At 39.7% G+C, this 27,145-nt stretch overlaps 1 protein-coding gene across 1 annotated transcript in view; it reads right to left on the bottom strand.

The window, feature by feature from the left end:
* The window catches only part of si:dkey-49n23.1 (semaphorin-3D), a 99,093-nt gene that overhangs the window by 36,338 nt on the left and 35,610 nt on the right, over positions 1–27,145 (bottom strand). The window contains 1 exon segment of the mRNA XM_042510822.1: positions 16,739–16,945. Within this exon segment, the coding sequence (XP_042366756.1) occupies positions 16,739–16,865 (127 nt within the window). The 5' untranslated portion in view covers positions 16,866–16,945.

The following is a 27,145-nucleotide window of genomic DNA, read 5'->3' on the forward strand; positions in this document are numbered from 1 at the left end:
CTCTCCCCACTCTCTCTCTGTTCCTGTTATACCCGCTTTCCTCTGAAATAAGCCTGTATTTCGAGTTTTTTTTTAAACACAGTAAAACCAGCAAAAACAGGTTATATATTTTTTTCCATTGCCAGTAGACTTAGACAAGCATGCCTTTCTGCTTTTATTTATTTATTTTTTTTACTAGTGTATCACTTTTAGCGCCACAGACAGCCTGTAAAACATGTTAGTAACAATCTGAAAACAGCATGGAGGCCAGTGAAAAATCTTTCAAAAATCAAAAATTCAAAGTGGCTGCAGCGTGTCATTGAATCTCACTGGCAGATGGGCATCAGTTTGAAACCTCAGACTTTCACCCAGGAGCCTGTTTGCTTCCTGTCTGAATGTTAAGCCAAACCAAAATGATGACGTTAAGCTGCTGGTCGGCTGGAAGGCACCTGTTGTGCCAGCATGATATGCTGAGCGGGCGACGCCAGTTTATGCAATCCTGTTGCGGCGGTATAATACATCGCTTGACGATGTCAGTTTAAAACAGCCAGTCACGATGTAGTATAGGGAGTTGGAAAGTCCCTTTAGGGTGGGCAGGAGGGAGGGGAGGTGGACTAGCCTAACAAACCACAGACTTTCACCCAGGAGCCCGCTGTTCACTTCATGTAGAAAGTGTTGCTTTTTTCCAAATCTAACCACATGCTTTTGTCGCACAAGGATATAAATATAAAAACGAGGTGTTTTACCAACATTGTATGTTTATTTTGAAAAAGACTGTATGCATCAAACACACAGAAATGGTACATTTCCTGTTAAAATTAGGTGCATTTTGAAGACACAGTGCATGTAAAGGGTAAATTGAAATGGCGCTCCTGAACATCAACAGCGGACGCAGGAGGAAACCTTCGCAAATTATGTTTAGATGTGAAAGTCCACTCACAACACGCAGCGATATGTGACGAGTGGGGATGAAAATGTATTGAATTAGCGCGGCGACTCGTGTCGTGTTTCAGTCACCGCCGATCAGAGCTGGAGCCGATAAATACCCGTGACCACGAGTCTTTGACCCGCTGCGATTGCAACCTTTTCAATTACATACAAAAGCCAAATGTTGGCAGGTGTTAGTACGTTTTTTTATTTTGGTGGAAAAGGAACTTTTTGTCTATGAGCCCAAAGTGGCTGCTGACTAACAGCTCTTCATTGTCCTTCAGTCACTCCTCGAACAAAATCCAGCAATATTACACTCCCATACAGTTTTAATGCAGGTTTTATGACGTCTAAACCTGCCACTTATGAAGAGACTGAAAAAATGTGGGTCAACGACATCAATACGAGGTGGAGCAGACGGAGCAGATGGTTCGTGTATTAAATCTGCAGCACTTTGCAATATGGAGAAAATTATTTTTACTTCTTTAAGTAGGAGAGAAGAGACGGATGAGGGGAAGGATTATCTGAAGGACAGAGAATGATGACATCTCTTAAAATGTCAGGGTGAGCCTCCATTTCTCCTTCCACAGTCTCCAGCTCTGACAGGCACACACACACACACACACACACACACACACACACACACACACACACACACACACACACACACTCGTCCTAGTCAAGTAATTGTTTATGTTGAATCTTGGCCTCGGTTCAGTGCTTTCTGTATTGTTTCCATGAGTCTGTCTGCAAAGTAGTGTGTGTGTGTGTGTGTGTGTGTGTGTGTGTGTGTGTGTGTGTGTGTGTGTGTGTGTGTGTGAGAGAGAGAATAACTGAATCTCTGGTCCTACAGAACAGAAAAAACAGGGCGATTTTGACGGTAATTCCATTTTCATTGGGTTCATTTATCTCTAAGTGTCTCTGATCCTCCTCCAGCGAGGCGTCAGCGTCACTGCTCATGTCCTCCGCTCTGTCGTAGCGTCTCCGCTCGGCCCAGAGCTCTAAATCACTGTTAAAGAGTTTCCCTTTGAACCTTGACACAGATAACTGCCGCCGTTTAATATATCACGTTTCACCATTCGGAGCAGAATTTAAACATCGAAACTGCCTCAGACAGAGAAATAACTTCAGCAGCTATTATTTCAGTGCTCGGGTCACATTTATTTTTCCTTCATTTAACCTGCCAGGCTGACTGGGGTCAGAAACCCTGACCGGGCTTGTCGGCACTTTACAGAAATGGGATGGACGGCTGCATTTGCTCTCGGCTCTGATGACCCTGTTTCACTGCTGGCTCATGAAAAGAAGCTTTCGACTGTGATCTGTTAAGTTTCAGAGAAACATTTTTCTGAGGCAACTAAAATAGTTTCAGCTACTTCATCCAGGTCCCTAATAGGCTCGGTCGATATCTAACTTTTCATACAACCTTCCTGAACTTTCACCGGGGTATAAAGCATATGATGATGCAAGTATGCAACACTACCCACTACTTACTCTCCGACTTATAAATACACAACAGAAACCCACAGAATGTTAAGAAAAGCAGTATTTTCACACCCGTTTTCCTTATTAGACAGAGAAATACAACTGTACGTCTTTTGAATTCAACTCTCTCTCAGTCACAGAAGACTAACGAGGCTTAATTACCTCTAACTCATCACAGAACACACTTTATTTACAAACAAAATAAAACTCCCCCAAACTGTCTTGGTTACTCTTGTTAGTAATGTAGTCAATAAGTCTACTGTTCCAAAAATCACCAGCTCGGTTTGGTCAAAATAAATCTTTAATTCACCAAGTTAGATGTAAAAATCATGCTGTTATTCCCTACAGTCTCTCTGTCTGATGGCCGCCGGCTGTTTACAGTCCTGTAACTTCTCCCTCCACTACTATTTTTGCGGTGTCTTTCAGCTCAGCTGCCCCAGAGACTGAGCTCTGATGGTGCGTGCTGTGCACTACATACAATAAGTTTAAAGACAAGCTGAAGAACATACCTTCGAGCTTTCTAAATACCCTGGCATACCGTAATAAAACCAAGCCTAATCCCTAACCAATAAAAAACTGTTGATCATTTGCGTTCACCTGAGTTTCACCTAAAATATCTAAAGGACAAACTCTTGACTTCTTTTGTTCCTAAATATTCTTTATATTTGTTTTGTTAGTAACCAGCCCGGTCTCACAGAAATACATGAAACAGACACAAACTCTTCACAAAACAGGATGTGCGGGCATAAAGTATTAGTGTTAAGAGTATAAGTATTAAGACCGAGAAAGTCTGAGAAAGTCTGAGTAAGGGAGTGGAGGTGTACGGAACAAACAAACATGGACTTTCAACCACGAGATCACTGTTTGTGTCGCCGTATGAAAACAAAAGGCAACATAGTCACGTGACTTTTACGAACTAAAGTACGTATTTAATTGAAATCAAGATGTTTTCCTAATCCTGATCTGATCTGGTCTGCAGGACATATTAATAAGTCGTGCGTTATGTACTCTGTGTAGTGCAACTAGCGGGAACTCCGATTGCAGATGCATATTAGGTCTAAACTATAATCTGGTAAAGTGCATCAAGTTAACTTACATGAGTTAACATGAACATGGTCCCTTTTAAATAATGTGAAGATAAAAACGAACTTCCAGGCCGCTGAATGGCACACTGGGTACAGCTCGCTCTCCGTTGCTCGCTACAGCACATTTAAAAATACAAAAAGGCAAACAAGAGGGTTGTGAGGAACTACTCGGAGTATTTTAAAAATGCCACAGCAGGATACGACAGAGATGCAGGACGGTATTGTACAGTGGACAAACAGGAAAAAGGAAGAGCAGGATTCAAAGAATGTGACACACATTTTGAACTGCTGAGCCACATGTTCACCAACAGGAGCCTCAATCTGACATGACACACGATGTGTGAACCCGGACGGAGATTTATTTCCATCGTATGAGCACGTGCCCTGTTTCCTCGGTTTTTGCAGACAGAGAACACAGACGAGTTTAATGCAAAGCTGCAGTGTCGCTGTTGGCTCTAAATCACAGCAAAGAATCACTTACAGTTTAATTCTGCCGGAGCGACAATGATTATCAATGCTGCTTCACGATTTTACGTCAGATTTCTTTTTTTTAATTTTCCTTTTTTAAAAACAAAATTAACAGCCAAATGAACATAAAAACCTCTCAATCATGTAAAAAAAGGAAAATAAATAAATAAATAAATGTAGACTTTTTAAAAAAAAGCTACAGAAAAATGTCCAATGAACTATAAATATAATTATATATTTAAAAATATGTTACAGAATTATTATACTTTTTATAATAATTAATAATAAATAATAAATATTTTTTTTTTTTTTGCTTGTTTCATTTTTGTATGTGCAAATTTTCAGCTAATTTTCTTGTACTTTTCAACGATTTCTTGCAAGCTTCAGGGTCATTTCTTATTTTGTTGCTCATTACCTTCTTACCATGTTTTGAATAAAATGGAGCCATTTTGTTCAGGTTTCTAAGGAATAAATGAACAATTTGACTGTATTTCCCATCTATGCTGAGTAAGTTTTGTGTGAAAGGAATGAAAAGCCGGTCCCATATAGACGCCTGTCCCCAAATAAAAGGCTGTTGAGTTGACTGAAGCAAATAATAGTGCACGCGACTAAATGAAGTTTTACGGAAAGCCAGAGTTTGAACTTAAACTTAACAGTCACTTAATATATTTATTGAACTAAACAACCGGCTGCATCTGTATCTATGAATAATCTAACAGCTAGGATCCTCTTAAAAAATATCACGTAACTCCTGCATTAATAACACGCCGGTGCAGTATGACCAGAACTTAAACAGGCGGAGATGCTGTGACTTCCTGTCATTGGTGTTCGAGCCAAAGTTTACACATGACGGCAGGCCGTGACCCACAACAGCAGAGGGATAAATCACAGGCGAGAAGATGATGAACATCACAGAGCTGCAGAGAGCAGCGACTCCAAGAAGAAACATGAACTCAGTTTGATTCATCACGAACGGGACGCTGCAGCCACGCAGAGAAAAAACTGCCCGCATGCTGAATAAAGCGCTCGCTAAAGACAAACCAGTGAACAGTAGCAGCATCTCAGCACTGTAATTATGGGAAGAGATGAAAGCAGAGGAAGTGATCGTGGGGGTTTTACTTTATAACGTGTTGCATGTTTGTATGTTCTGCTAAATGAAACCACATTTCCTATAAAACTCAGCGCTTCCTGTCGCGGGGAAGACGCTGCCACTCTCCTTCAAACATCAGTGTCATTTATTTTTAATGGTTAACAGGGTGGATACAAAACAAGAGCCGGGAGTCTCTGTGTGTTTGTCCTTCAACTTTCTCGACAGCCATCCCTCCAGTCAACTTCACACTCGGCAGCGTTTGGATGAGCAGTTTTCTCAAGTAGCAACACTGGACGCCAACAGGTATTATACTTGTACATCCTAATGAGAAATACTTCACTTAGAGAAGTGCAACTTGATTAAACTACTGTTTTTACAGAAATCCTGCTGGACTAATCAGTCACTCCAAGAATTGGTGAGGTTGCAATCGCAATAATTCACGCAAATTCAGGGAATCCCTGTGAATTCTGCTCAACGTTGCAGTTTTATCCGATCACCCCAACCTGACCGCATATTGAGACATTTCAAGGTACAGCTGCACACAGCGTATTGATCTACTCACCCCCTCTGTTCCTTTCATTTTGAAAACTCTCATTTATTGCATAAGGTGGTATTCCAAGTGATTCAAAAAAGGAATATTTGACAAAACTGCAATGGAAACACCTTTTAGTCTTTTCTTGGTCACATGATGTGATGAGGTCACATGATGCTGTGTCTATGTGCTTGTCAGTAGGAACTGGCTCCCTCATGATGCAGCAGGAGCTACACGAGCTGTTATTGCATCACATAACTCTGAGAAAGTTGAGCGGATCATCTGGAAGTTTTGAATCCACAATTCCTCTGTGAAATCGTGGACCATCAGCTCCCAGAAATCCCTCATATGTGGCCGCTCCCACGTATAAGGGGCTTATCTTTCCATTATCGAGACTGACTAATGCTTTAACACTTTGCTTGAAAGTTTTGTGTTTTTCTCAGCAGGAAAATGCAGCGCTGCTCCGGAGGTTGAAAGTGTGAATCATCATAATTCTAACAAATAAAAAAAGAGCAGGCTGAGGAGGATTTGAGGGGAAAGAGTGATTTCTGCTCTAAGCTTATCGAGCATCGGTTGGCTGAAATACTTCAGCTACATTAATCACCTGCAGTATTTTTCAGACTGATCTCTTCTCTAAATGGTAAAGACAAGGTTGTTGAGAAAATGTACATACAAGGAAACGAAGAGAGGAAAGAAAACAGATGATGAGGAAGTGGTGTAGATTAATGACATAAGTATGCTGTTTTTATCTCTCCCTCTTCTCTTCTGAAAGTACGCTGCGTCCTGCCAACAGTAAACAACCACTATTTTAAGGGGCTCCGTAAATACTAACATAAGCTGCAAAAAAGGTAAAACATTACAAATCAAAGTGATGGAGACAAAAGCTGGAAAATGTTCTCTGTGCAGTATATCGTCCTGTTTTCTGTAAAATGATTGCGACTGTGTGTGTCTCTTAAAGGACAGACAGGGACATTTTTTTGAGTCCTCAGAGACCGTCTGTCTCTTTCTACAGACCACACTGGATTATTTTTCCCTCCTCGCTCTTCATGGGAAGAAGCGACAGAGAGGTTGATGAACTCGGCTCATTTACTGACATCGCAGCAGGAATGTTGTTGGATGTTTTATCCGGATTTTTAACATGGACTCATTATCTTTGTTATTGGGTCACTATTATGACTGATGACGTGATGTCAGAGGCTCATGATTCCTTCTTAACCCTTTTAAAGCCGAGCAAATTCTTTCAAAAATATGGCGAGAAGGCAGTGAGCAACTTAGCAAGACATTGCCCAATAGTTAGTAAGTGATTAATTAAAAAAATTACAAGGAAATTCCCTGAAAATAAGCACAAAAACGTAAAAGTAAAAAAACAACAAAAAAAAAGAAAATGATCTGAGAAAAGTGCTGAAAATTTTTAAAAAGTATATTTTTTTTCTGTGACATAATTATGGTAAATATACAATTTTAATCATTATAAATAGTTTCTGGATATTTTTCGCTAACTAAAAAAATAAATAAATAATAAAATCAGGTAATTTTTTTATCACCTTTTACCAATTTCTAGTTGTGTCCAGACTGCCTAAAATTTTTAAGTTGACTGAATTTGTAAAGACAAGTGGAGGTAATTTTGTTATGATTTAATTTGAGTAACTTTTTAAAGTTAAATCAGAAAGTTTATTCCCACGGTGTGTGGGAGAACAGTGACTGTGCAATATGAGGACACACACACACACACACACACACACACACACACACACACACACACACACACACACACACACACACACACACTCATGCATTATTGCTCTTGAGGAGGCTGAAGTGTTACAGAGTGTTTGGTAAACACCTGGAGTGAAACAGAGCGAGGTGCCAAAGTGAAGCAGAACAGGGTGAGTGTGTGAGTGTGAGTGTGTGTGTGTGTGTGTGTGTGTGTGTGTGTGTGTGTGTACGTGTGTGTGTGTGCCCCTTCATTCAGTTGTGTATAAAGTGAAATGAACAGCCTGCAGTTCCTCCCTGATCCTCCTGAACCTCTGACGAGCATCAGAAACGTAAAAAAACTCTTCTGGCTGACAGTAACAGTGTATTAAAACCTCCTCCTCAGGTAAACTGGGTAAAGTGTTTGTGTGTGTGTGTGTGTGTGTGTGTGTGTGTGTAAGTGAGTGATGTAAGCCATGCTATCAGTACGTATAGCTCCTCTAACTACGAGTTTTAATCAGCTGTTATCTGTAACCTCCGTCTCTTATCTGGAAACGAGTTAAAGATCGAGGGCGTCTGTCAGCTCCTGACTGTGCGACGTTAACCAGCGTCTGGATGTGTGTGTGTGTGTGTGTGTGTGTGTGTGTGTGTGTGAACAAATAAAAATCTGCCACAATTTAACTTATAACATGATTATGATAAAACTAGTTCACTAAAAATGAACAACAAAAATTGAACGTCCGCTTTAAAGTGGTGTAGCTGCATCAGTTTTAACTATTAGTCTTAATTTATGTTTACTTTAAATCTCATTGTAAGTTTCCTTCAAATGTCGTTATATTTACGTATTATTTACTTTTGTTTAGTTTTTGCAAATTAAAAGTTTTATTAAATTGATCTTTCTAAGTCTCAGCAACTTCAGTAAACTAAGTATACTGTGTTTTACATACATCTGTATTCTGCTGGCTGCAAATGTGTCAGTCATATTTGAATTTTCTGAAACATGTTAACGAAACAGAAACAACAGATATCCAAACTTCATTGTTGGCAAAATGAGTTTTGTCGTGATCAAGTTCTTGATTTGCAGAAGTTGTGAGAACAAAGTATTTCCAATTGTCATTTTCAAGTATCAACAACTTCACAAAATTAAGTAAATTCAGCTTAGTTTCTAGTCAACTCTTATTATTTGCTTAAACTTTCTAAGTCTTTTCTCCTTTCACACACACACACACACACACACACACACACACGGTTTGACCTTAAGAAACCAGTGTTAATTAACATCGGTCCCGCCTCTCTGACCTCCCTGCGCCGCTCTGTTTCGTCTCAGGTGTTTGACAGGTTCATTAACCTCAGGAAACCCCTCCATGTGCCATCCCTCCCTCCTTTCCTTCCTTTCCTTCCTTCTCTTCTAGCTCTTCTCTTCTGTCCTTGCCTCCTTCATTGACACCTCCAAAAACCTCTTTTACCTGCTTCCCGTTAATTTTTCGTTAAGTTTGACTCCTTTAGTTTTGTTTCCTCCCTTCTTTCCTCACTTTTGATTTATTGATTTTTTTGCAGTCTCTCTCAGCCTCTTCTCCTAAATCTACCAACTGCAATCGGAGTGGGGTCAAAGGTCAAGGTTCACCACATGACACCATGAGGTACGGGCAACACCTCCCAGGAGGCTGGACTGAACACACACACACACACACACGCACGCACACACACACACTGGTGTTCTGCAGATGTCATTCAGAATGAATTAAATCAGTTCTGACAGATTTCCCGCAGCAACACGAGTTTTTTTTCCTCTGAGTTTATCTAATAATGAAAAGAAGGACAAATGCAGTGACACACCTTTCCCATGTGTGCTACAGATGAATATGTGTGTGCTTGTGTGTGTGTGCTTGTGTGTGTGTGTGTGTGTGTGTGTGTGTGTGTGTGTGTGTGTGTGTGTGTGTGTGTGTGTGTGTGCAGCTGTCTGAATGATAATTGGATATTTATACATACGTAGAGTACAAGAGAATGCCGATTCATGTTTTTATATGCGTCTGAGTGACCAGCTATCAAAATAATGTGTGTGAGATAACACACAGTCGACTCACAGCTATCACTCTGTGTGCATCTGTGTGTGTGTGTGTGTGTGTGTGTGTGTGTGTGTGTGTGTGTGTGTGTCACAAATTTCCCATCCCACAGTCCAACATGAGGTCAGCGTGTTTTTGTTGGATTTGTTCCACATGAGTGTCAAAAAAGTACCAGCAGGAAGAACTCCTGTCAAAGAAGTTAAATCTACTCTAAACCAACTCTGAAACAATAAACCGGCTCAACAAAACACACACTGACACACTTATACATAAACATTTGACTTTCCAAAATATAGTCAAAACACACAACACAGTAATGTTCACCCTCTGCAGGAGAAAAATCCCTCTCAGCCTCGACATCTGAATTTAAAATGCTGTTGGCGTCGGTTTAATGGCGTCGTCCTGAGCAGCAGCATGCAAGATTTCACAACTGCAAAGTACTTGAAAGGTAAAAAATGTTTTTAGTTGATTTTATATGCAACATCACACCTCATTATCCTGTTTTAGGATGCATAACATTTTTTTCCCAAACACACCTGCTATATTTGGTCGAGTTTTAGCAGCAGTGTAGCGTGCGAACGAGCTGGCTGCGAGCTTCACTGCTGCAGGGTTCTACCTCGAAATCCTCAAAAACTTAGAGTAAGATTGGCGCAGTTGGATATATGGTGACGGTACATTTTTATTATGCAGGCTTCAAGGTGCAAGAAGTGAAAATATTTCCAAAAGATTAAAAAATGGATGAAAAAAGAGGGGTACTATATACAAGATCACAATACAGCACTAAATGGAGTTTACACGGCAACGCTTCTTGCATGAAATATTACATCTTTTGTTGCGGTTTGAACAGTATTTTAGGGGCCTAAAAATGCACATTTTGAAAACAGGTCCCAGAGTGTAATCCTTTGTAATCCTTTTTTTCTGTTTTTAGCAGGGCTGTTTACATCTAAATGTGGTCTAAATGAAAAATAAAAGCACAGAAAAACAAAAGTGCACAACATTTTTAAATCCTCCAACTCATATCCCATCACTCATTAAAGTCTGCAGTTTGTGAAGGGTTTTAAAGTAATGTGAATAATGAAAAAAAATATGTACGAATTTAAATTGATTATCTGTAACCTACATTCTTCATGATGCTTGCCTTATTGGATTTGGCTTCTTTACAACTCGACTAAATATCACTGCAGGCAAAGAGTCAGTCCGTGCATCTCTGCAGTTTTATTGTGAAATAAATTTCAATTTCTGTCATGCTTTTAGATCCTCAAACCTGCATTAAATCTCCCACACACACACACACACACACACACACACACACACACACACACACACACACACACACACACACACACACACACACACTCACACTCACACTCACACACACTCACATGTAAATACTGTAAGTGCACCTGCATGTGTTTAACTGTGTAATCACATTAATGTTTTTATGTGTATGAGGGTGTGTATGTGTTTATGTGTGTACATAAAAGTGAGCACCAGAACTTGAGTCTGGGCTGATGTGTGTTTGGCAGAGTGTGTGTTTGTTTCAGAGGTCAGAAGATAATAAGGAGCAGATTGGAGCGACAGGCGGGTTTCCATTCAAAGGTTTGCGCAAAACTTAAGCAATATTTTCAAACTGTGGATAAAACACAATGGTGAGCTGACTGCACTGAGTGATGCTCTGCGACTTCTCCTCTGGTGATAACATCCCAGTAACCATGGCGATGGATGTTTTAAAACATCAGCAGCTTTATTTCTATTGCAGCCACCGCACTAGCCGTCATTATTTCCAATCCAAGGCCACATAGGCGTGTTATGGAGCCATAACAGAAAGGCGGGCGTGTCCGCGCCCACGTATGAGGGATTTCTGGGAGCCGATAGTCCACGATTTCAGAGGAACTGTGGATTCAAATCTTCCAGATGATCCGCTCAAGTTATGTGATGCAATCACAGCTCTTGTAGCGCCTGCTGATTCAAAATTCAAAAAAGTGTTTTCGGTGCAGTTTTGCCAAATATTCCTTTTTGAATTGCTCGGAATACCAACTTTTTTTTTTTTTATACTTACTTACTTTACTTTACTTACTTTTACTTTATTTTATATTCACAATGTAAATTTGCGCAGTTTGAGGGTTAATGGAAACCAGCTAAAATAAAGTGTGTGTACACATGTAAACAAGTCACAGGTAAACGCTTTCTTTAATGTACATACATCTCTTCCGTGTCTCGATTTTTAGCGGTTTATTTTGGGTACAATGATGCACACACACACACACACAAACACACACAGACAACACACAGACACACACACACACACACACACACACACACACACACACACACACAGACACACACACACACACACACACACACACACACACACACACACACACACACACACACACACACACACACACACGGTGGTCAGGTTAAAGGCTAACAGAGTGTGTCTCCCTGCAGGATGAGGGCTGGTCTCGCTGGATTCCTGTTTGGGTCAGACACTGGGTCAGCTGTGACGCACACACTCTCTCCTCCCTCTGTGTGTGTGTGTGTGTGTGTGTGTGTGTGTGTGTGTGTGTGTGATTGCCCCTGAAGCTCCTGTCTGAGTATCCACCTTATAAAACCTTAATAGTCTCTCTAATGTTGATCCTGCAGCTACAAACACAGGAAGAGAACCTCGACTTAACTTCATTAACTGGAGTTCACTGCTTCATTTTACTGCCATGAAAACCATCGTGCTGCTACTGTTGGTAACACACACACACACACACACACACACACACACACACACACACACACACACACACACACACACACACACACACACACACACACACACACACACACACACACACACACACACACACACACACACACACACACACACACACACACGTCAGCGACATGACATCATGAGATTTGCTCCAGAACTATTTGGGGAGAAATAGGAAAAAAGGAGGTCACCTGCTCTCCAGGGAAAACAATCAGAGGAACACAAACATAAATCAAATGAAAATGGAAACTGAACGTTGAGGTTCATCACACAAACACGTGCTGCACAACAGTTTTTCACATCCGCATGACTTTACATTAAATTCCCAGATATGGAATCTGGACTCTCAGATCGGACTGGCAGCTGAAGACGAGGTATGCAACCTGATACACGAAACATCTGGAATTTTCCATTTAATGTGATGGTGCTGTCACATGAAAAAGCTGATTGGGTTTGAATATATCACTCAGTATATGTATATGTATATATATATATAGAGAGAGAGGTGATTTTGGATCACTCTGGGGTGAAAAAATGCAGCAAAACATTAGTTTAACCTTAAGTTAATGTCCAAAACTTGTTACCAAATATGTGCCAATAATTTGAAGCAGAGTTTTTGGGCGCCTGATGAAGGTTACGGCAGAAATACGCAGGGTGCAGATGTAACGCGGCGCTGGGTATTTTACCTGCTGTACAGACTTTGTCTGTGCAGCTTGTGGTTGCTGGCAGCTTCACTGTGCATGTTAACTTTTGCCAAGTGATAATGCAGTTTGTTATGCAGAGTTTAGAAGCATATAGGCTTTATTAACTGATACTGAATTAACCCTTTGAAACCGAAACAAAAATTTCTTTCTATAACATGGGGGGGAAGGCAATGAGCCATGCAAAATGAAAAAAAAAAATGTCGCAAAAATCTGCAAGAAATCAGTGAAAGTATAAGAAAATTACCTTAAAATTACACAATAAACAAACAGGAAAACAAAAAGGTAAATAAGTGAAAATTAGAGAAAAATAAAAAAAAATAATAATTAAAAAAGAGAAGAAAACTGTCTTAAAGTTAGTCGGATAAAAATGAAAAAGAAAGTTGAAGTTGAAGTTGGGGAACAAAAAAATGAAACAAAAAGGAAACAAGAGCAAACAAAAAAGGAAACAAAATATTAAATTAACGATGGGAGAAATGACCCAAAAGTCTGCAAAAAATCAGTGAAGGTACAAGAAAATTACCTCAAAATTAGTGATTTTTTAAAAAAATAAACTAAAAATAGAAAACCAGGAAAATTGTTTGAAAACAAGTGAAAAAATTATAAAGAAATTAAAAAGTTGCTGTGGCTTGAAAACCATGGTTTAAAGCCAAATGGTTTCATTAATAGAAAATGAAAATTCAACTGTCAGAGCTTTCAGGACACTCACAACCTTCCCTTTTCCCCTCATTGTATCACCAACATTCATGCCGGGTCTTAAAATGTGCTTAACTTCTATAATCCTGTCACGTCATTAGGAATTATTCCCAAACTCCTCCCATCTCACTTGGATACAAAACCTGAATTGTAAAGAACAACACAGTCGCCGCTTCAGTTCACCTCCATTCATCCGTCCACTCATTCATGCATTCGCTCAGCGGACTGCTCGCTGCACAAACATCTCACTAACCGCCGCACAATGAAACCAGCCTCCCTGAACTAATTGCTGCTGGATAGGAAACAGTTGTTGGCTTTACTGGTGTCGCTGGTTGCCAAGTAGGAAGCATTTGGGAAAAAAAGTGTGTTAAAGTGACTGGAAGTGGGCAGATGACTTCACTGGTCACTTAAGTGTGTGTGCAGTGAGCTGCTCTTATGGTGAAGAGCCTCTTTATTTATGTGTGTTTGTATGTACTATGCACGTTTGCATGTATGTATGTATGTATGCATTTATGCATTTATTTATTTATATATTTAGGCGCATTTATCTGTTTTTTGTTTTGGTTGAGGATTCAGAAAACAGTTTTTTAATTTAGATTTTTTTTATTGGGCAAACTGGTTGGTTGATAGCTGTTTCCACTTTATGTACATTTTTTTATAAATAATTAGATTTTTTATATATTATATATTTTATATTTAATCCAGGCCACTCTACATGGACAGCAATTAACAACTATACACTTTATATGTAATCAAAAATAATATTTAATTATTGAATTAATCAAAAAGTTTCTTACCATGGACCAAAGATCGGCTTTTGTCTGCCATATTTTTGCATTTATGACATCAAGTCTGCAACTCGTGTATCATGGCATACTTTAAAGTTAAAACTTTGCTTGCTTGCTGCAGCTAAAAGATGCATATATAAAACATATGCAACTACTGAAAGTAAATGATAGCTACTGGGAACAAAACAACAACATATAAATTTCTTTGCCATCAGACGTTGACACTGTTTTCATACGTACACGTAACTTGTAAATACGAAATTATCAAGAAGCATGTGAAAGCAACAAAACTGCAAAGTAACAAGGACAAAAACCTTAAATCTGGACATGCATGAGGACGTTCACTCCCGGCAGTTTAAATAATTTCCCTTCATCTAAATGAGGCTGTTTCAAACATTTATGAGCACCATGACGCTCATCGTCACAGCGTCACCTCCCATGTTGTTAATCTGTTAATCTCCCACTTTATTCCTTCCTGCTGCACCCATGAAGTGTTGTACTGGTGAAAACAGCATCTGCTGCCGACATTAACTAAAACCTCAGAGCTCAATGCTTTCCAAAACTCTGGGAAATCAAGACAGAAAAAGTAGATTCACTGCATGTTGGGGGAGATTTCTATGGTCTCAAATTCACCAGACGTCTTTGAACGCTGCGTCAAAGAGACGTCACCTCATTGATCTTTACGACAGAATTACGAGGTTCTCTCTAACAAAACGACCAAAATCCTCAAACTGGACACAGACTTTCCTAAAATCAGACAGCAGGGAAAGGACTTCACTTTCATCAGGAGTTTGTTTTGCCGTTTTGCAAACTGAGATGTTAACTGATAGGCACCGGACCAAAAATAAAGGAAGGGAGTCAGAAGGTTTCTCATGTGAAAGCAGTTGAAGGAAAAGACACGTGGTGGACAGACAGATAAATCCTGTGTCTGCTGCTGTTTTGCTGTTTTTCTCTCCGCTGTAAAAAAACTGCCACAAATGAAAAAAACTCTCACAGCTGAGCACAAACAGCCTGAAAAAATCAACAATTTAATGACCAAAATTGATCTTAAACCCCCCCAATTCATCCTGAACCCGTCTGTGTTTACCCAAAAGCTCAGAGGAAAGCTGTGACGAATGACATTCATGATTAATGTTTCTGTTTAAACGTGGCGCAAAACATATAAATTAGGCATCGGGTGTTTGAATGGACAATAAAAACTAAATTAACTGTAGACAGAAAATTTGAACTCAATCTGTCATTAGTCTGTTTAGTGGAGAGGATGTGAAGGAAGAATGCACTTAAAGAAGTATTTCATCGGTATAAAGAGAGCCTGCACATTAAATCTCTGCAGCAAAGAGACGCAAATACTTCAAATATACGCAACACAACCAGAGACAACTGGGAGAAAACTTACAAGAACGCACGACGCTGCTCTGGACCAATAAATGCTCCTGCTGGTGGGTGACGTCATGCATCCAGGAAACAACCTCGTATTAAACTGTAAGGCCCGTTTCTCACAGCATGCATCAGCAGTGTGTGAGCATTCGTACTCTCCGCCTGAGCAGCGCTGGTCAGGTGCATCTCAGATGCAGCACATCTAGAGAAACGGTGGCTTGCCGAATTTTATTTACGCGTGCCGCGCACATTCGTCAGCAGAAATAGACAATAAAAAGTTGTTTTGATGATTATATTGACTCTGAACCACCTCTGACCTCAGTTTAAAAGTCTCTCTCTGTCACAGAGATGAGCAAATACAAAGCTGTCTGTTTTACTCAAACTTCCCTGCTTCCGTTTCAAGATAAAAGTCCTCTGTCTCTGTGGACAGAATCCCATCAGCTGCTGATACGAGGTTCTTTATTGTGAAACTTTTGCAGGACCGTGTTGTCAGCAGTGCATGAGCTTGCAGGACTTTACAGGTGAGTGGAATTTGTGCTTAAAAATAAGGAAATACAGAACTCATAGCAGCAGGCGGCGACAATGCAACAACGCTGCGTGTGTGAACGCCACAGACATGAAACACGCTGCAGTTCGGCGAGGCTGTCGCCACTGCAGCTGATTCAGTTCAGCATAGACCACATTACTCTAAAGATAAGATTAAAAAAATGTATCCTAACATATCTCGTGAGGGTCTGACGACAGACGGATGTTGTACGCTGTAAAGGACCCTGACATAATTGTGATTTATGATATTGGGCTTTATGGATAAAATTGAATTTATTGTTACTTTAACAAAAATCCGACATAGTTTTCACATTATTACATCAAATACACCGAAGCTACAGCCAACCCTAAAGTCCTCCTGCACTGACTGTACAAACAGGCCTGATGGTGTCTGAAGGTCTCAGCAGCAGATCCGTGTACATTCAGCACCAGTCAAGAACTAAAATTAACCCCCGAGTGAAAGTGAAGTGGCGTCCTGCAGGTCTGAAGGTAGATTTATTGTATCTCCGTGTTATTCATGTACATGTTTAGAAGAGCATGTTTCCTACCGGAGTGGGAGAGCTGCAGCCGGGGCCCCGTTTGTCTCCAGGCTGAGGCCTCTGGAGCGGCGCTGGAGTCTGCAGGCTGCAGAGGGAAGACGCACAGCATCAGGACCGCAGCAACAATCGCCTTCATCTCTGTCTGAGCTTCACTGATGTCGAGAGAGACGGAAGAAGGTCGAAGCAGCCGGTCACATCACACAGAGCTGCAGCTCTCTGCAGGAGAAATGACACCGAGGGAGACGGGAAAAGAAAGAATCATTAGATGCGTAGAAGGAAAAACTGTATCAAAATACAACAAAACTGTGCGTGCCCCTCAGCAGCACTTACAAAAAAAAAAGTTCACACTGGAACACAAACGTAATTATATAAAAACATAAACAATCATAAAACAAGGGCAGGGAAAAGTGAATTATTATGAAATATAAAATAGGAAACAGGGAATGAGCAAACAAGTAATATCACAAAACTTAGCAAGAAATTAATAAAAAAAAGAAAGAATATTACCTAAATAAAAAAACAAAAACAAACAAGGAACTGGCCTACAAGTAAGTGCTAAAATTTAATTTTTTGTTTATTTACTTGTTTATTTTTCAATTTATAAAGTTCTTTTTTTACAACTAATGTCCAGGTCATTTTCTTCTCACCTTTAGCTAAATTTCTTGCAGTTTGCATGACATTTATTTTCAGGTGATTATACACTAAAAAACATACTTATTATATTTCATTTCTGCCAAAATATCCCCCTAAAACCTGCACACTGGACCTTTAATGGGAAGTCATTACCGGAGGAGCAGACTCCACGTGAAAAGTCTTATCAGCCTCTTAATTTGAAAAAAAAAAGAAAACACTGTACTTAGGTATTTTGGCTGCTTTTGCACAATATCCAGAGGAGGCATTTATTAAACATTTGTAAAAGCGAACACATGCCGATAGACAGAGAGAGACAGAGTGAGAGAGTAAATGAGACGGACAGAGGACAGAGTCCAGAGACGCAGTGAGTCGACCATGAACACGGACAGATTGTCAAAGAGCCGAAACACAACCTGAGCACTCGCTTTGTGTTTGCAGAGAGACGTGAAGCAACAACATTACCGTCACATTAACTTTGGTTTTGCGGTAATCTGATGCCCGAACAAATCACATCCAAGCTTTTTATTTTCCAAAACAAGTCGATGAATCTGATACTCGGTTAATTTAATTCAAATTCCAACTGAGACTGATACGTTTTCGGAGATAAACAATCCCAATAATCAAATCACTGCACATTTTCAAAACAGACAAACCAAAAGAACATATTTTGACTTATTCCCTTATTCCCACAGTACTTTAGTTGTGTCCTCAGCGAGCCAGTGGACACCTGAATAAATCACAGCAGACAGGAAGTGTATGTGCAGCAGAGCCCGGTGTGTTACTGTGGGAATGTGGTTCATGAGGGAAACTGGTCAATTTATCATTTTGCACCGTTTACTGCAGAGGTACATTTAAGAGCTTAGGTTAAGAAAAGTAATGAGAAAGAACCCGCTGAGAGAAAAGACACGATGCTGAAAGCAGGAAGAAGACACAGTGAAAACATGGAGGGATCAGGAGACAGAGGACACAGGCAGGTGAGAGGCCCCCCACCTACAGGAGGGAGACACCCAGACCCAAACAGACGAGCGCAATTACAGGAACTGCAGGCTGTCGGAGCGGACTGTAGGACATGTTCGCGCTGGAGCGGGCTGTAGGACATGTTCGCGCTGGAGCGGGCTGTAGGACATGTCCGCGCTGGAGCGGCCTGTAGGACATGTCCATGTAGGACATGTCCACGCTGGACCGGCCTGTAGGACATGTCCATGTAGGACATGTTCGCGCTGGAGCAGGCTGTTGGACATGTTCGCGCTGGAGCAGGCTGTTGGACATGTCCGCACGCTGGAGCGGGCTGTGGGACATATCCGTGCGCTGGAGCGGACTATGTCTTATATTTCAGTTGTGGAAAAGTTATTTCGCGATTGATACATTATCGTTTTATCGCCCCGCCCTAGTATTTGATGTTTGTGTTTGTTTCATATCTCTGTCATTTTGCGTATCTATGGTCATTTTTTAGCGTCTTTGTGGTCATTTTAAGTGTTTGTGGCAAATTTGAGTCTCTTTGAAGTAGTTTTGTGTTTGATTTTGCTTCGATTTTTAGTAGTTTGGTGTTTCTTTGTGGTTGTTTTAAGTCTCTTGTGATCATTGTGTGACTCTGATTATTTGGGGTCTCTTTGCGGTGGTTTTGAGTCTCATTTTAGCATTTTTGTGTCTCCATATTGTCGTTTTGTATCTATTTGTCTTTGCATCTCCATAGTTATTCTTGTGTGTATGTGGTTATTTTTAGTTTTTTGTGGTTATGCTGCATTTATCTGTATTGCTTTTCTATCCTTTTGTGTACTTTTGCATCACTTTGTAGTTGTTTGTTTGACTTTCAGACAGAAATGTTAACAGTCAGCTCAAACAGAGGCTCTGACCCCTCAGGTCTCCCGGCCTCTTTGGGTCCGTGTCCAGTCGGTCTGCTCATTAATCCGTCCGTGAGGACGACACAACATTTGAAAGTGTTCAGAAGTCTCTGAAGCGCAACACAACTTGCCTCCACTGCATCTGTAGCCGGACCATGAAATTATTTCAGGTGGTGGGGTAACTTGCCAAGTTTGCAAGCACAGTTCCAGGAGAAACTGACCGTGTTATCATATGATAATTTATCATGATCTGTGGAGGCGGCTGGCTGGTTTGCATTTTGTCAGCAGGTTTTAAAGAGCTCAACAGGTTGGAAAGACGCCTGCTGAGAGAGGAAACACACTCGGAGAGCTGCTACACTTCTTCCTCTCTGCAGCACGACTCCGAAATGTGGAAGAAATGTCAATTCATAACACCTCGGGGGACATTTCTATATGTTTAACCCCTCAGATGCCGTTCACAAGCATTTAAATGTTTGACATCCCAGCCAATTGGTTTGATTTGTTTTAAAAATACACAAAGGCATTGAACAATTTCACAAGAAAAGTCCGCCACATTGCACAAAATTGTTAAAATGTGACAAGAAAAATTACCTGAAAATGAAGAGAGAGAAAAGTATTAGAAAATTAACATTTTCCCAGAAATGGTATTTATAATTATTACATGTTTTTAAAATTATGTTTTAGGGGAAAAATGGTTATCTTTTTTGAGATTATTACTTTTACTATTACTTACTGCAGTTTTCTTGTAACTTTAATTTCTTGCCAATATTTTAGGTCATTTCTTGTACTCATCGCCTCCTTCTTATGTTTTTGAAAAGAATTGGCCGATTTCCTCGGGTTTCAAAGAGTTAAACTTGTGAACTGGTCCAAGTACAGTATGAAGGGAACTCTCTCATTGCACCAATAAGCAGACATTTTTTCCCGCCCAAACCCTGCAGAGTCTCTGTGTCTCATTTCCAAAGTCCGAACTTCAAAAGGCCTCAAAATGTTGTGTTGTCATCGTGGAAAAATGATGATGAGTTTCAAAGCCTTAATGCTGCTAACAGACTCCAAAAACAACTGTGCATGACTCATAACTTAATCACAGCCTTTAATATCCTGAACCTTTTATCCAACCAATGGTAGCCCTGGGACAAACCCCTTCAAATTAAAAGCATTCCCTTGTAATTCCTGGTGATGACACTAAATCCTCTTTGATGCTCTTTATTATTTTCAGAAACTGTCTTTTTTTTCTGCTTTTCTCTGTGACGCATGTTGAAAATGACATTGTTTCAGCTGTGTGTATGACACAGTTTGGTTTGTATTAGGGCTGCACCTAATGATTACTTTTTTATCAATTAAACTATCGATTATTTTTTCAATTAATCGATTTATCTATCGATTATTTTTTTTTTATTGATCTAACTATTATTTTTTTATTACTCGATTAATATGACAACAAATTTACCAAAAATAACATTCACAAATGCTGCAGGGCATTATTCTCCCACAAAAAATAGCCCAGTGTGCTGTGTGAAACGGTGCGACGCGTCGACGCACGTTTCGTGAATCGACATATTCAAGTAATCGATTACGTTGACGCGTCGCCACAGCCATGATTTGTATATCGTAAGAAAGGCAACATTAAAGGGTGTATTTAACCCTCTGAAACCCGGAGCGACATCACTTTTTTCGAGATGCTTTTAGAAGCCTTTAACAAATATTTAAAACCTTTGAATCTGGAGCAAATCGGTGCGATTTTATTCAAAAATATGGGGAAAAAGGCAATGAGCAACTCGGTAGGAAACGTTCCAAAAACTGCAATAAATTAATAGATTTCAAAAATTACTTTATAAAAAGTTAGGGAGTAAACTATATTTATAATTATCACACTTGCAGTCATAATTACAGATTTAAAATTCTGATACAAAATTCTTATAATTTTTAAGTACTTTTTTGTTTGCCTTGTTTTATTTTATTTATTTCTTAAATAAATTTTTAGGTAATTGTTTTTTACTAATTTCTTGGGTTCAACTGATAATGGCTTTTCAGGGCTTTTATCGGCGTTTCCGATGATTATTAGTAGTTAACCTGACCAATTTGCACTCCATTTACAATAAAAATGAAAATCTATCTGTCATTGTTTATAACTTGGAATATTACAAACTCCAACACAAAACTTTGTTTAAATGCCTTTAGCAAATGTTTAATCAAAACCGAAACTTTCAACATCATATACAAGTTCCCATCAACTTTTTTTTTTATCAAGTGAAAATTTAAATAAAAATGAATAAATAAAAAAGGCTCTCTGAGGTTTTACAAAGTTCCTCCCATGCTGACACTTTCTGTGCACTTTTTAATTAATTTTATCAGCAATCATTAACAAAAAAAGCAGATACAGATAATCAGCAAAATGCCAAATATCGGCCTCAATAATTGGCTAGGCTGATTATCTGCGACCCCTAATTTCTTGCAAATTTTTGGGTTATTTACTCTTTCTTGCTTATTGCCTTCTTTCCATGTTTTAAAAGTAAATCAAGCAAATCTGCTCAGGCTTTAAAAAGTGCAAACAGAGACTAGTTGAAAATAAAAGGAGGGAGTAAATGAAAAGTATAAATTGTAAATAGCCCGTGTTTATTGTGTGTGTGTGTGTGTGTGTGTGTGCGCGCGCGCAATAAAGAGTAAAAAATGTAAACAGCAGTAAATCTGTCACTTCAGGGTTAAATGGCAACATCCAGGAGACAGTAAGTAAATATGTTATCAGTAATATATTTTGCATGTAAGTGTAACAGTAAACAGGTGTACTGTGGAGAAATGCAGGTTCGACCACATCATACGTTTCACATCATCATTGTTCAGTTGTGTTTAACACTTGACTCGCGGAAACGACCTCCTCAGGCCCGTCAACACGGAGACAGACGGGGGACAAACTGTCTCTTCCTCTCTGCTCATCTGACATACTGTGTGTGTGCGTGTGTGTGTGTGTGTTTGCTTTGTCCAAAGGAAACTTGGGTGTTGACAAAAGCTTTTAAATAAATCTCTGAAGGAAACTCATCGTTTGTTTCCTCTGTCTGTCGGTTCGATTTAAACATGTTCCGGACAAAAACACTCATGTTGATACACACACATACACAAGCCTGAAATACTCAGAGACACAAACACACACACTCACAACAGTGTGAGGCGAAGGCAGCCGGATGAGGACATCACGCCAACATTTGGAGAATAAAAGCTGTTTACACTGTTTTGTTTTTGGGCAAGATTCAGGTCGGCTGCAGGTCACAGAGGACAGTCATTTATTTATTTTCTGCTAATTCAAGATAAATAAGTAAAATGCACAAAGTGATACAATCAGCATCACTGCCAAGTACTCGTTTTAGCTGCAAAACTTTTCAGCTGCTGATTGTTGAGACGTATTGGTCGGCGGCCTCCAGTCAGGAGATGCACACTTTAAATCTGACTGAAATCAACCTGAAGATTTTGGGTGTTTACATGGAAAGTCATGGACGTCCTCACAAACCACAGCTGTTTATTTACAATAACTTCGGGGTAGAAAATCGCTGCATCACGTAGATATAATTAAACAGCGCTGAGCAAACTCTGCCTTCATCTATTTTTTAAAGCCACCTAAAAAAATCCATATCAGTTTAAGTGTACGTTATATTTTGAATATTTTCAGTGCTTTACCTCGCTGTCTGACAGCCCGTACTGACGGGGATTTGAAGCCGTTATATCAAAAACATCAAACTGAGAAAAACGGTCATTTTACTCCACTGAGCGGCAAGCTGCTGCTCCACCGCTGCCTCCATCAGCTGCTGCAGAAGCTAAAGAGGAGACAAGATTCAAATATAATCAACACCTAAACTTAAACATAGTTTTGTGTTCGAGTTTGTCATATTCAAAATTTTAAATATTAATAAAGATTTTCAGTTTTATTGTAAATGCATATTGGTTCCAAATATCAGTTATTGGTCTCATTACTACGAATAATTAGTGTCAGTATCTGCCCTGAAAAAACAGTATCGGTTGACCCCTTCATTACATGACATATAATCAGAACAATAGAGATACAGAAAGACAAAAAATAGAAAGAAATTAAGTCAAAACCAGTATGCTCCTTTATAAGGAGACTCCATGTATTCTAAAATATATGCTATTTACCGTTTAATATGCGAGTTTTCATATTTGGTTTTCGTTTTCACTGATTCCTTCCTGGTCTGTTGAGATTTTTCCATGAAAGTGCAAAACAACACTGAGCGCTCGCAGAGGCTGCAGCTGTGAACGTCGGAGAGCTGTCGGTGTTTTGGCAGAAAACCGTGTCTCGTGTGTTAAAGTTGAAACAAAGGTGACACGGGTGACTCAGTCCACCTTCAGCAGAGGCGTTTCCTGCTCCTCTCTTTAACACTTCGACTCATTTCTGGTTCTCCTCTGAGACACACGTCAGCCTCGTAGTGGATTTGATTCACAAAAGTTACAGCAGATTTCAGTGGTGAGTCAGAGCAATGGCACAAAAACACGTCCGATCATTTGAACGCCGTGAGACTGGACAATGAATAAACAGGAGACGCAGCGTCCTCCTGTGAGACTGATGCTGAGTCCAGGAGCCACTCGGGCCCCTGGACTCCCTCTGACCCCCTCCTGTCTTGGTGTGAGTTGTTCTGGTTTTATTTTGTGTTTAAAGAGGTGATTGACATGTTTTTAAATTGTGATATTTCCAAAACAACAAAACAAAAGGCCCAATCACAACAACATGTTTCAACATTTTCAGCGGTTTGAATCCAAAAAAATCATTTCTGTCAGTTTTCATGATGTTAGAAAAAGTCAAATAAATGTGTCCATCCGACTAAAACTGGACTTTTAAAATACAAGTAAACATGTCAGTCCGACTGAATCAAATCTCTCAAAATCGGACTGACGCTCCCAGATTATTTGATTGAAAGTCGATTTTCTCTGTAATGTAAACACCTCAGTCGGACTTTAACTGGATTCAGTTTTCTGTTAGAGCTGCTAGTCGCCTCGCCGGCCTCCCTCCGTGTTTATGTTCAGGGACTGTTTGTTATTTATGAGGGGACTGTTGACTCCTAATGTAATGTGTTGTATTGCACACGGGAAATCTAAATAAAATAATTATGAAAGAAAAAATGATTGAATGGGAAAGATCACAAAGTCGCCTGATCCTCAAAATAAAAAAGTAAAAAAAAGATGTCCAGCATGTTACAGACCTAAGAAAACTTTGTGAGATCCTGAAACAGTTTTACACACGGAGGATGATGACATTGTTGAGGAAAACGGTTCCCATGGTTATCAGCTCGACCGTCTTTATGTCCTCTTCCTGTTGCACCATGGGGGCAAAACAATGAGTAAACAAAACAAGCTGCGCCTGGACTCCCAACGTTACACGCTTTTTATTTTTCCTGTGTTGTTTCTAATGTCAATGGTGAGATAAAGTGTGAAAAGATTCAAAGAAAGATTGGATGATGGAAGAATAGGAATAAAGACATAAAATCGTCAGATTAGAGAAAAAAGGAGAAAGAGATACTGTATCAGATCGACCCTCTAACCTACATCCTCCAACACGACGCGCCTGAAATAGATTGTTTCTGCTCTGAAATGTCAACTCTTTGTGTAGAGCTTCCTATGTTAGCCGAGGGGAAGCATTGTTTAAATGAGGAGTGAATAAAAAGACTGAAATGGACTTCTTTAATACAGAATATTATGTGGTCCATAACCACGGTATTCATCACGGTATCACGGTATCACAGTATCACAGGTATTTAGAAATCCCATAAGTATGTTTCTCAATACCGTCATAAATACAGACGCTTCTCTTTCTATTAAACTCACTGTATGTAGTGCACAGCATGCACCTCCTGAGCTCAGTCTGCAACACCCAGTGGTGGAGGGAAAGTTACAGGACTGTAAACGGCTAGTTTCTTGCAAATTATTGCATAATTTCTTGATTAGTTGCTGAACACCGCCTTCTGATGTTTTGAAGAAGAAAAATTTGCTCAGGTTCCAAAAGGTAAAAAAACAAGCAAAAACATGCTTTTTTTGGTGAAAAGGGGGTTAAAGATTATATTTCTTCATAATAATAGCCTTCAAATCTGTGAAAGCATCAAAACTTTTTTTGGATCAGAGAAAACTGTAGTGCATATCCATGTATGAATATGGATTTGTTTTGTATGCTTCTTTTTGTTTGTTTGTGGGTTTTTTTTTTTTAGGATTAGCAGTGTATTTTTATTTATGCATTTGTTTCTTATCATTATCATTTTATTAAATGATTTGATGACTGTAGGTGACGTTTAAGTGAAAAAAAGTTCAATAAAACTTTAATGAAAAAAAACAACTATTTTAACAACTTCATTGCAAAAAAACTCCTACAAGCATCATAACATGCATCAGAATTTTATAGAAAAACTGCCCTGAAATCCAGCAGAGCAGGCTGCAACAAACGACAAAAACAGCCTGCCAAAATGCCTAATGCTTCAAGCTTCAAAGTAAAGTTTGAGTTTCGAGCTAAAAGATGCTGTGAAAGCTGCTGATGCTGAACCGTGCGGTGGCGGGAGCAATCTGACGCTCCTGCTAAAACACCACTGTACACTCTTGACCCGCCTTGTAAAATCAGAGCCTCTGAATACTTCAAATGTTTTCTGTGACCTCCGTCTCCCCGGAGAATAAAACCGAGCGTTTCTTGCTCCTGCGTGAGGGATTAAGTAGTTTTTATTGTGTTTACAGGAGGTTAAAATGTGGCCGTCCGCTCGAGGGGAAGCTGAAAAATCTCATTTTAACTGCCCGTCTGATTTATCAGCGGAGCGCGGACCTGATTCCATTACTCCCTGAGATTCCTCTTCCAACTACTCCAGTTTAATCTCTTTTATTTATAACTTCACGTTTTAGTATTTCCTCATCTTCCTTTTCCTCTCTTCCCTTTATTTCCCTTTTTAATCCTCCTTATTGCATCCTTTCATCTGTCTGTCTCTGCTCTACCTGCTCCGAGTCCTCCTCACCTCTTTTCTCCTGTGATATTCCTCAGTGTCCGCCGGCCTGAGGAGGTGACAGCTTTACAACCTCTCTCTGCCAACCCTCTGATCCCCACCGTGATTTAATAACCCCGCTCCCTCCCTCCGTCCCTCCCCACTGATCCCTCCTGTCGTCTTATTGCTTCAACCATAAGTCCAGTTATTATCTCTCTGGTTTCTTAAATCTTAATCTACTGTACGTCTTCTCTCTTTCATGTATCCTTTCATTTCTGTCAGAAATATAATCAACTTTATCCCGTTTCTCCTCTTTTATTAAATGTCTGCTGTCTTCTTCTCTCTTCTGTCTTTCTCTGCAGATGCGAATGTAACATTTGAAAATAAAAATCACCATAAACATGCCGACGGTCTTCACAGAGCTGTTGGTCGGCTGTCGCTCGGTGTCGGGCTGCAGGTGAGCGTGCGTCGCCCTAGTTAGGCCCCCATCGGACTTTTATTTTGTTTTTTGGCCGGTTTAGTTGTTTTTGTGTTTGTTGAATCAGCATCAGCGACGGCGCCGCCCAACAGTGACTGAAATCATTCTGATTGGCAGTTCATCTTAGCGAACAGGAAGCGGAAGTGAGTAAAGTAAACAAAGAGCTAAAGTAATTAGGAAGTGAGGTGGAAACAAACTTTTCCTATAAGATCAGAAAGTTTGATTTTAGCAGAAACGTTTCCAGATGATTTGTGTTTTTGGTAAATATGTTTTGTTCTTTCAACATTGGATTGCATTGTTAATGTTACGCTCTTCCGGTAGTGACGTAAAGATTCATTCAGCTCACGATTCGATACGCTTCACGATACTGGGTTCATGATATGATTTTCATAAGATTTTTTAAAATACAAAATGAGATCACAGAACAATTATGACTGAAAAATATTCAAATATTCATATATAACAAAAACTGCCACCCACTGTGTGACATTACAGAACCGAGGATGGCTCT

This window comes from Plectropomus leopardus, chromosome 2 (genome assembly GCF_008729295.1).
Source record: "Plectropomus leopardus isolate mb chromosome 2, YSFRI_Pleo_2.0, whole genome shotgun sequence".
NCBI classification, from domain to species: Eukaryota; Metazoa; Chordata; class Actinopteri; order Perciformes; family Serranidae; genus Plectropomus; species Plectropomus leopardus.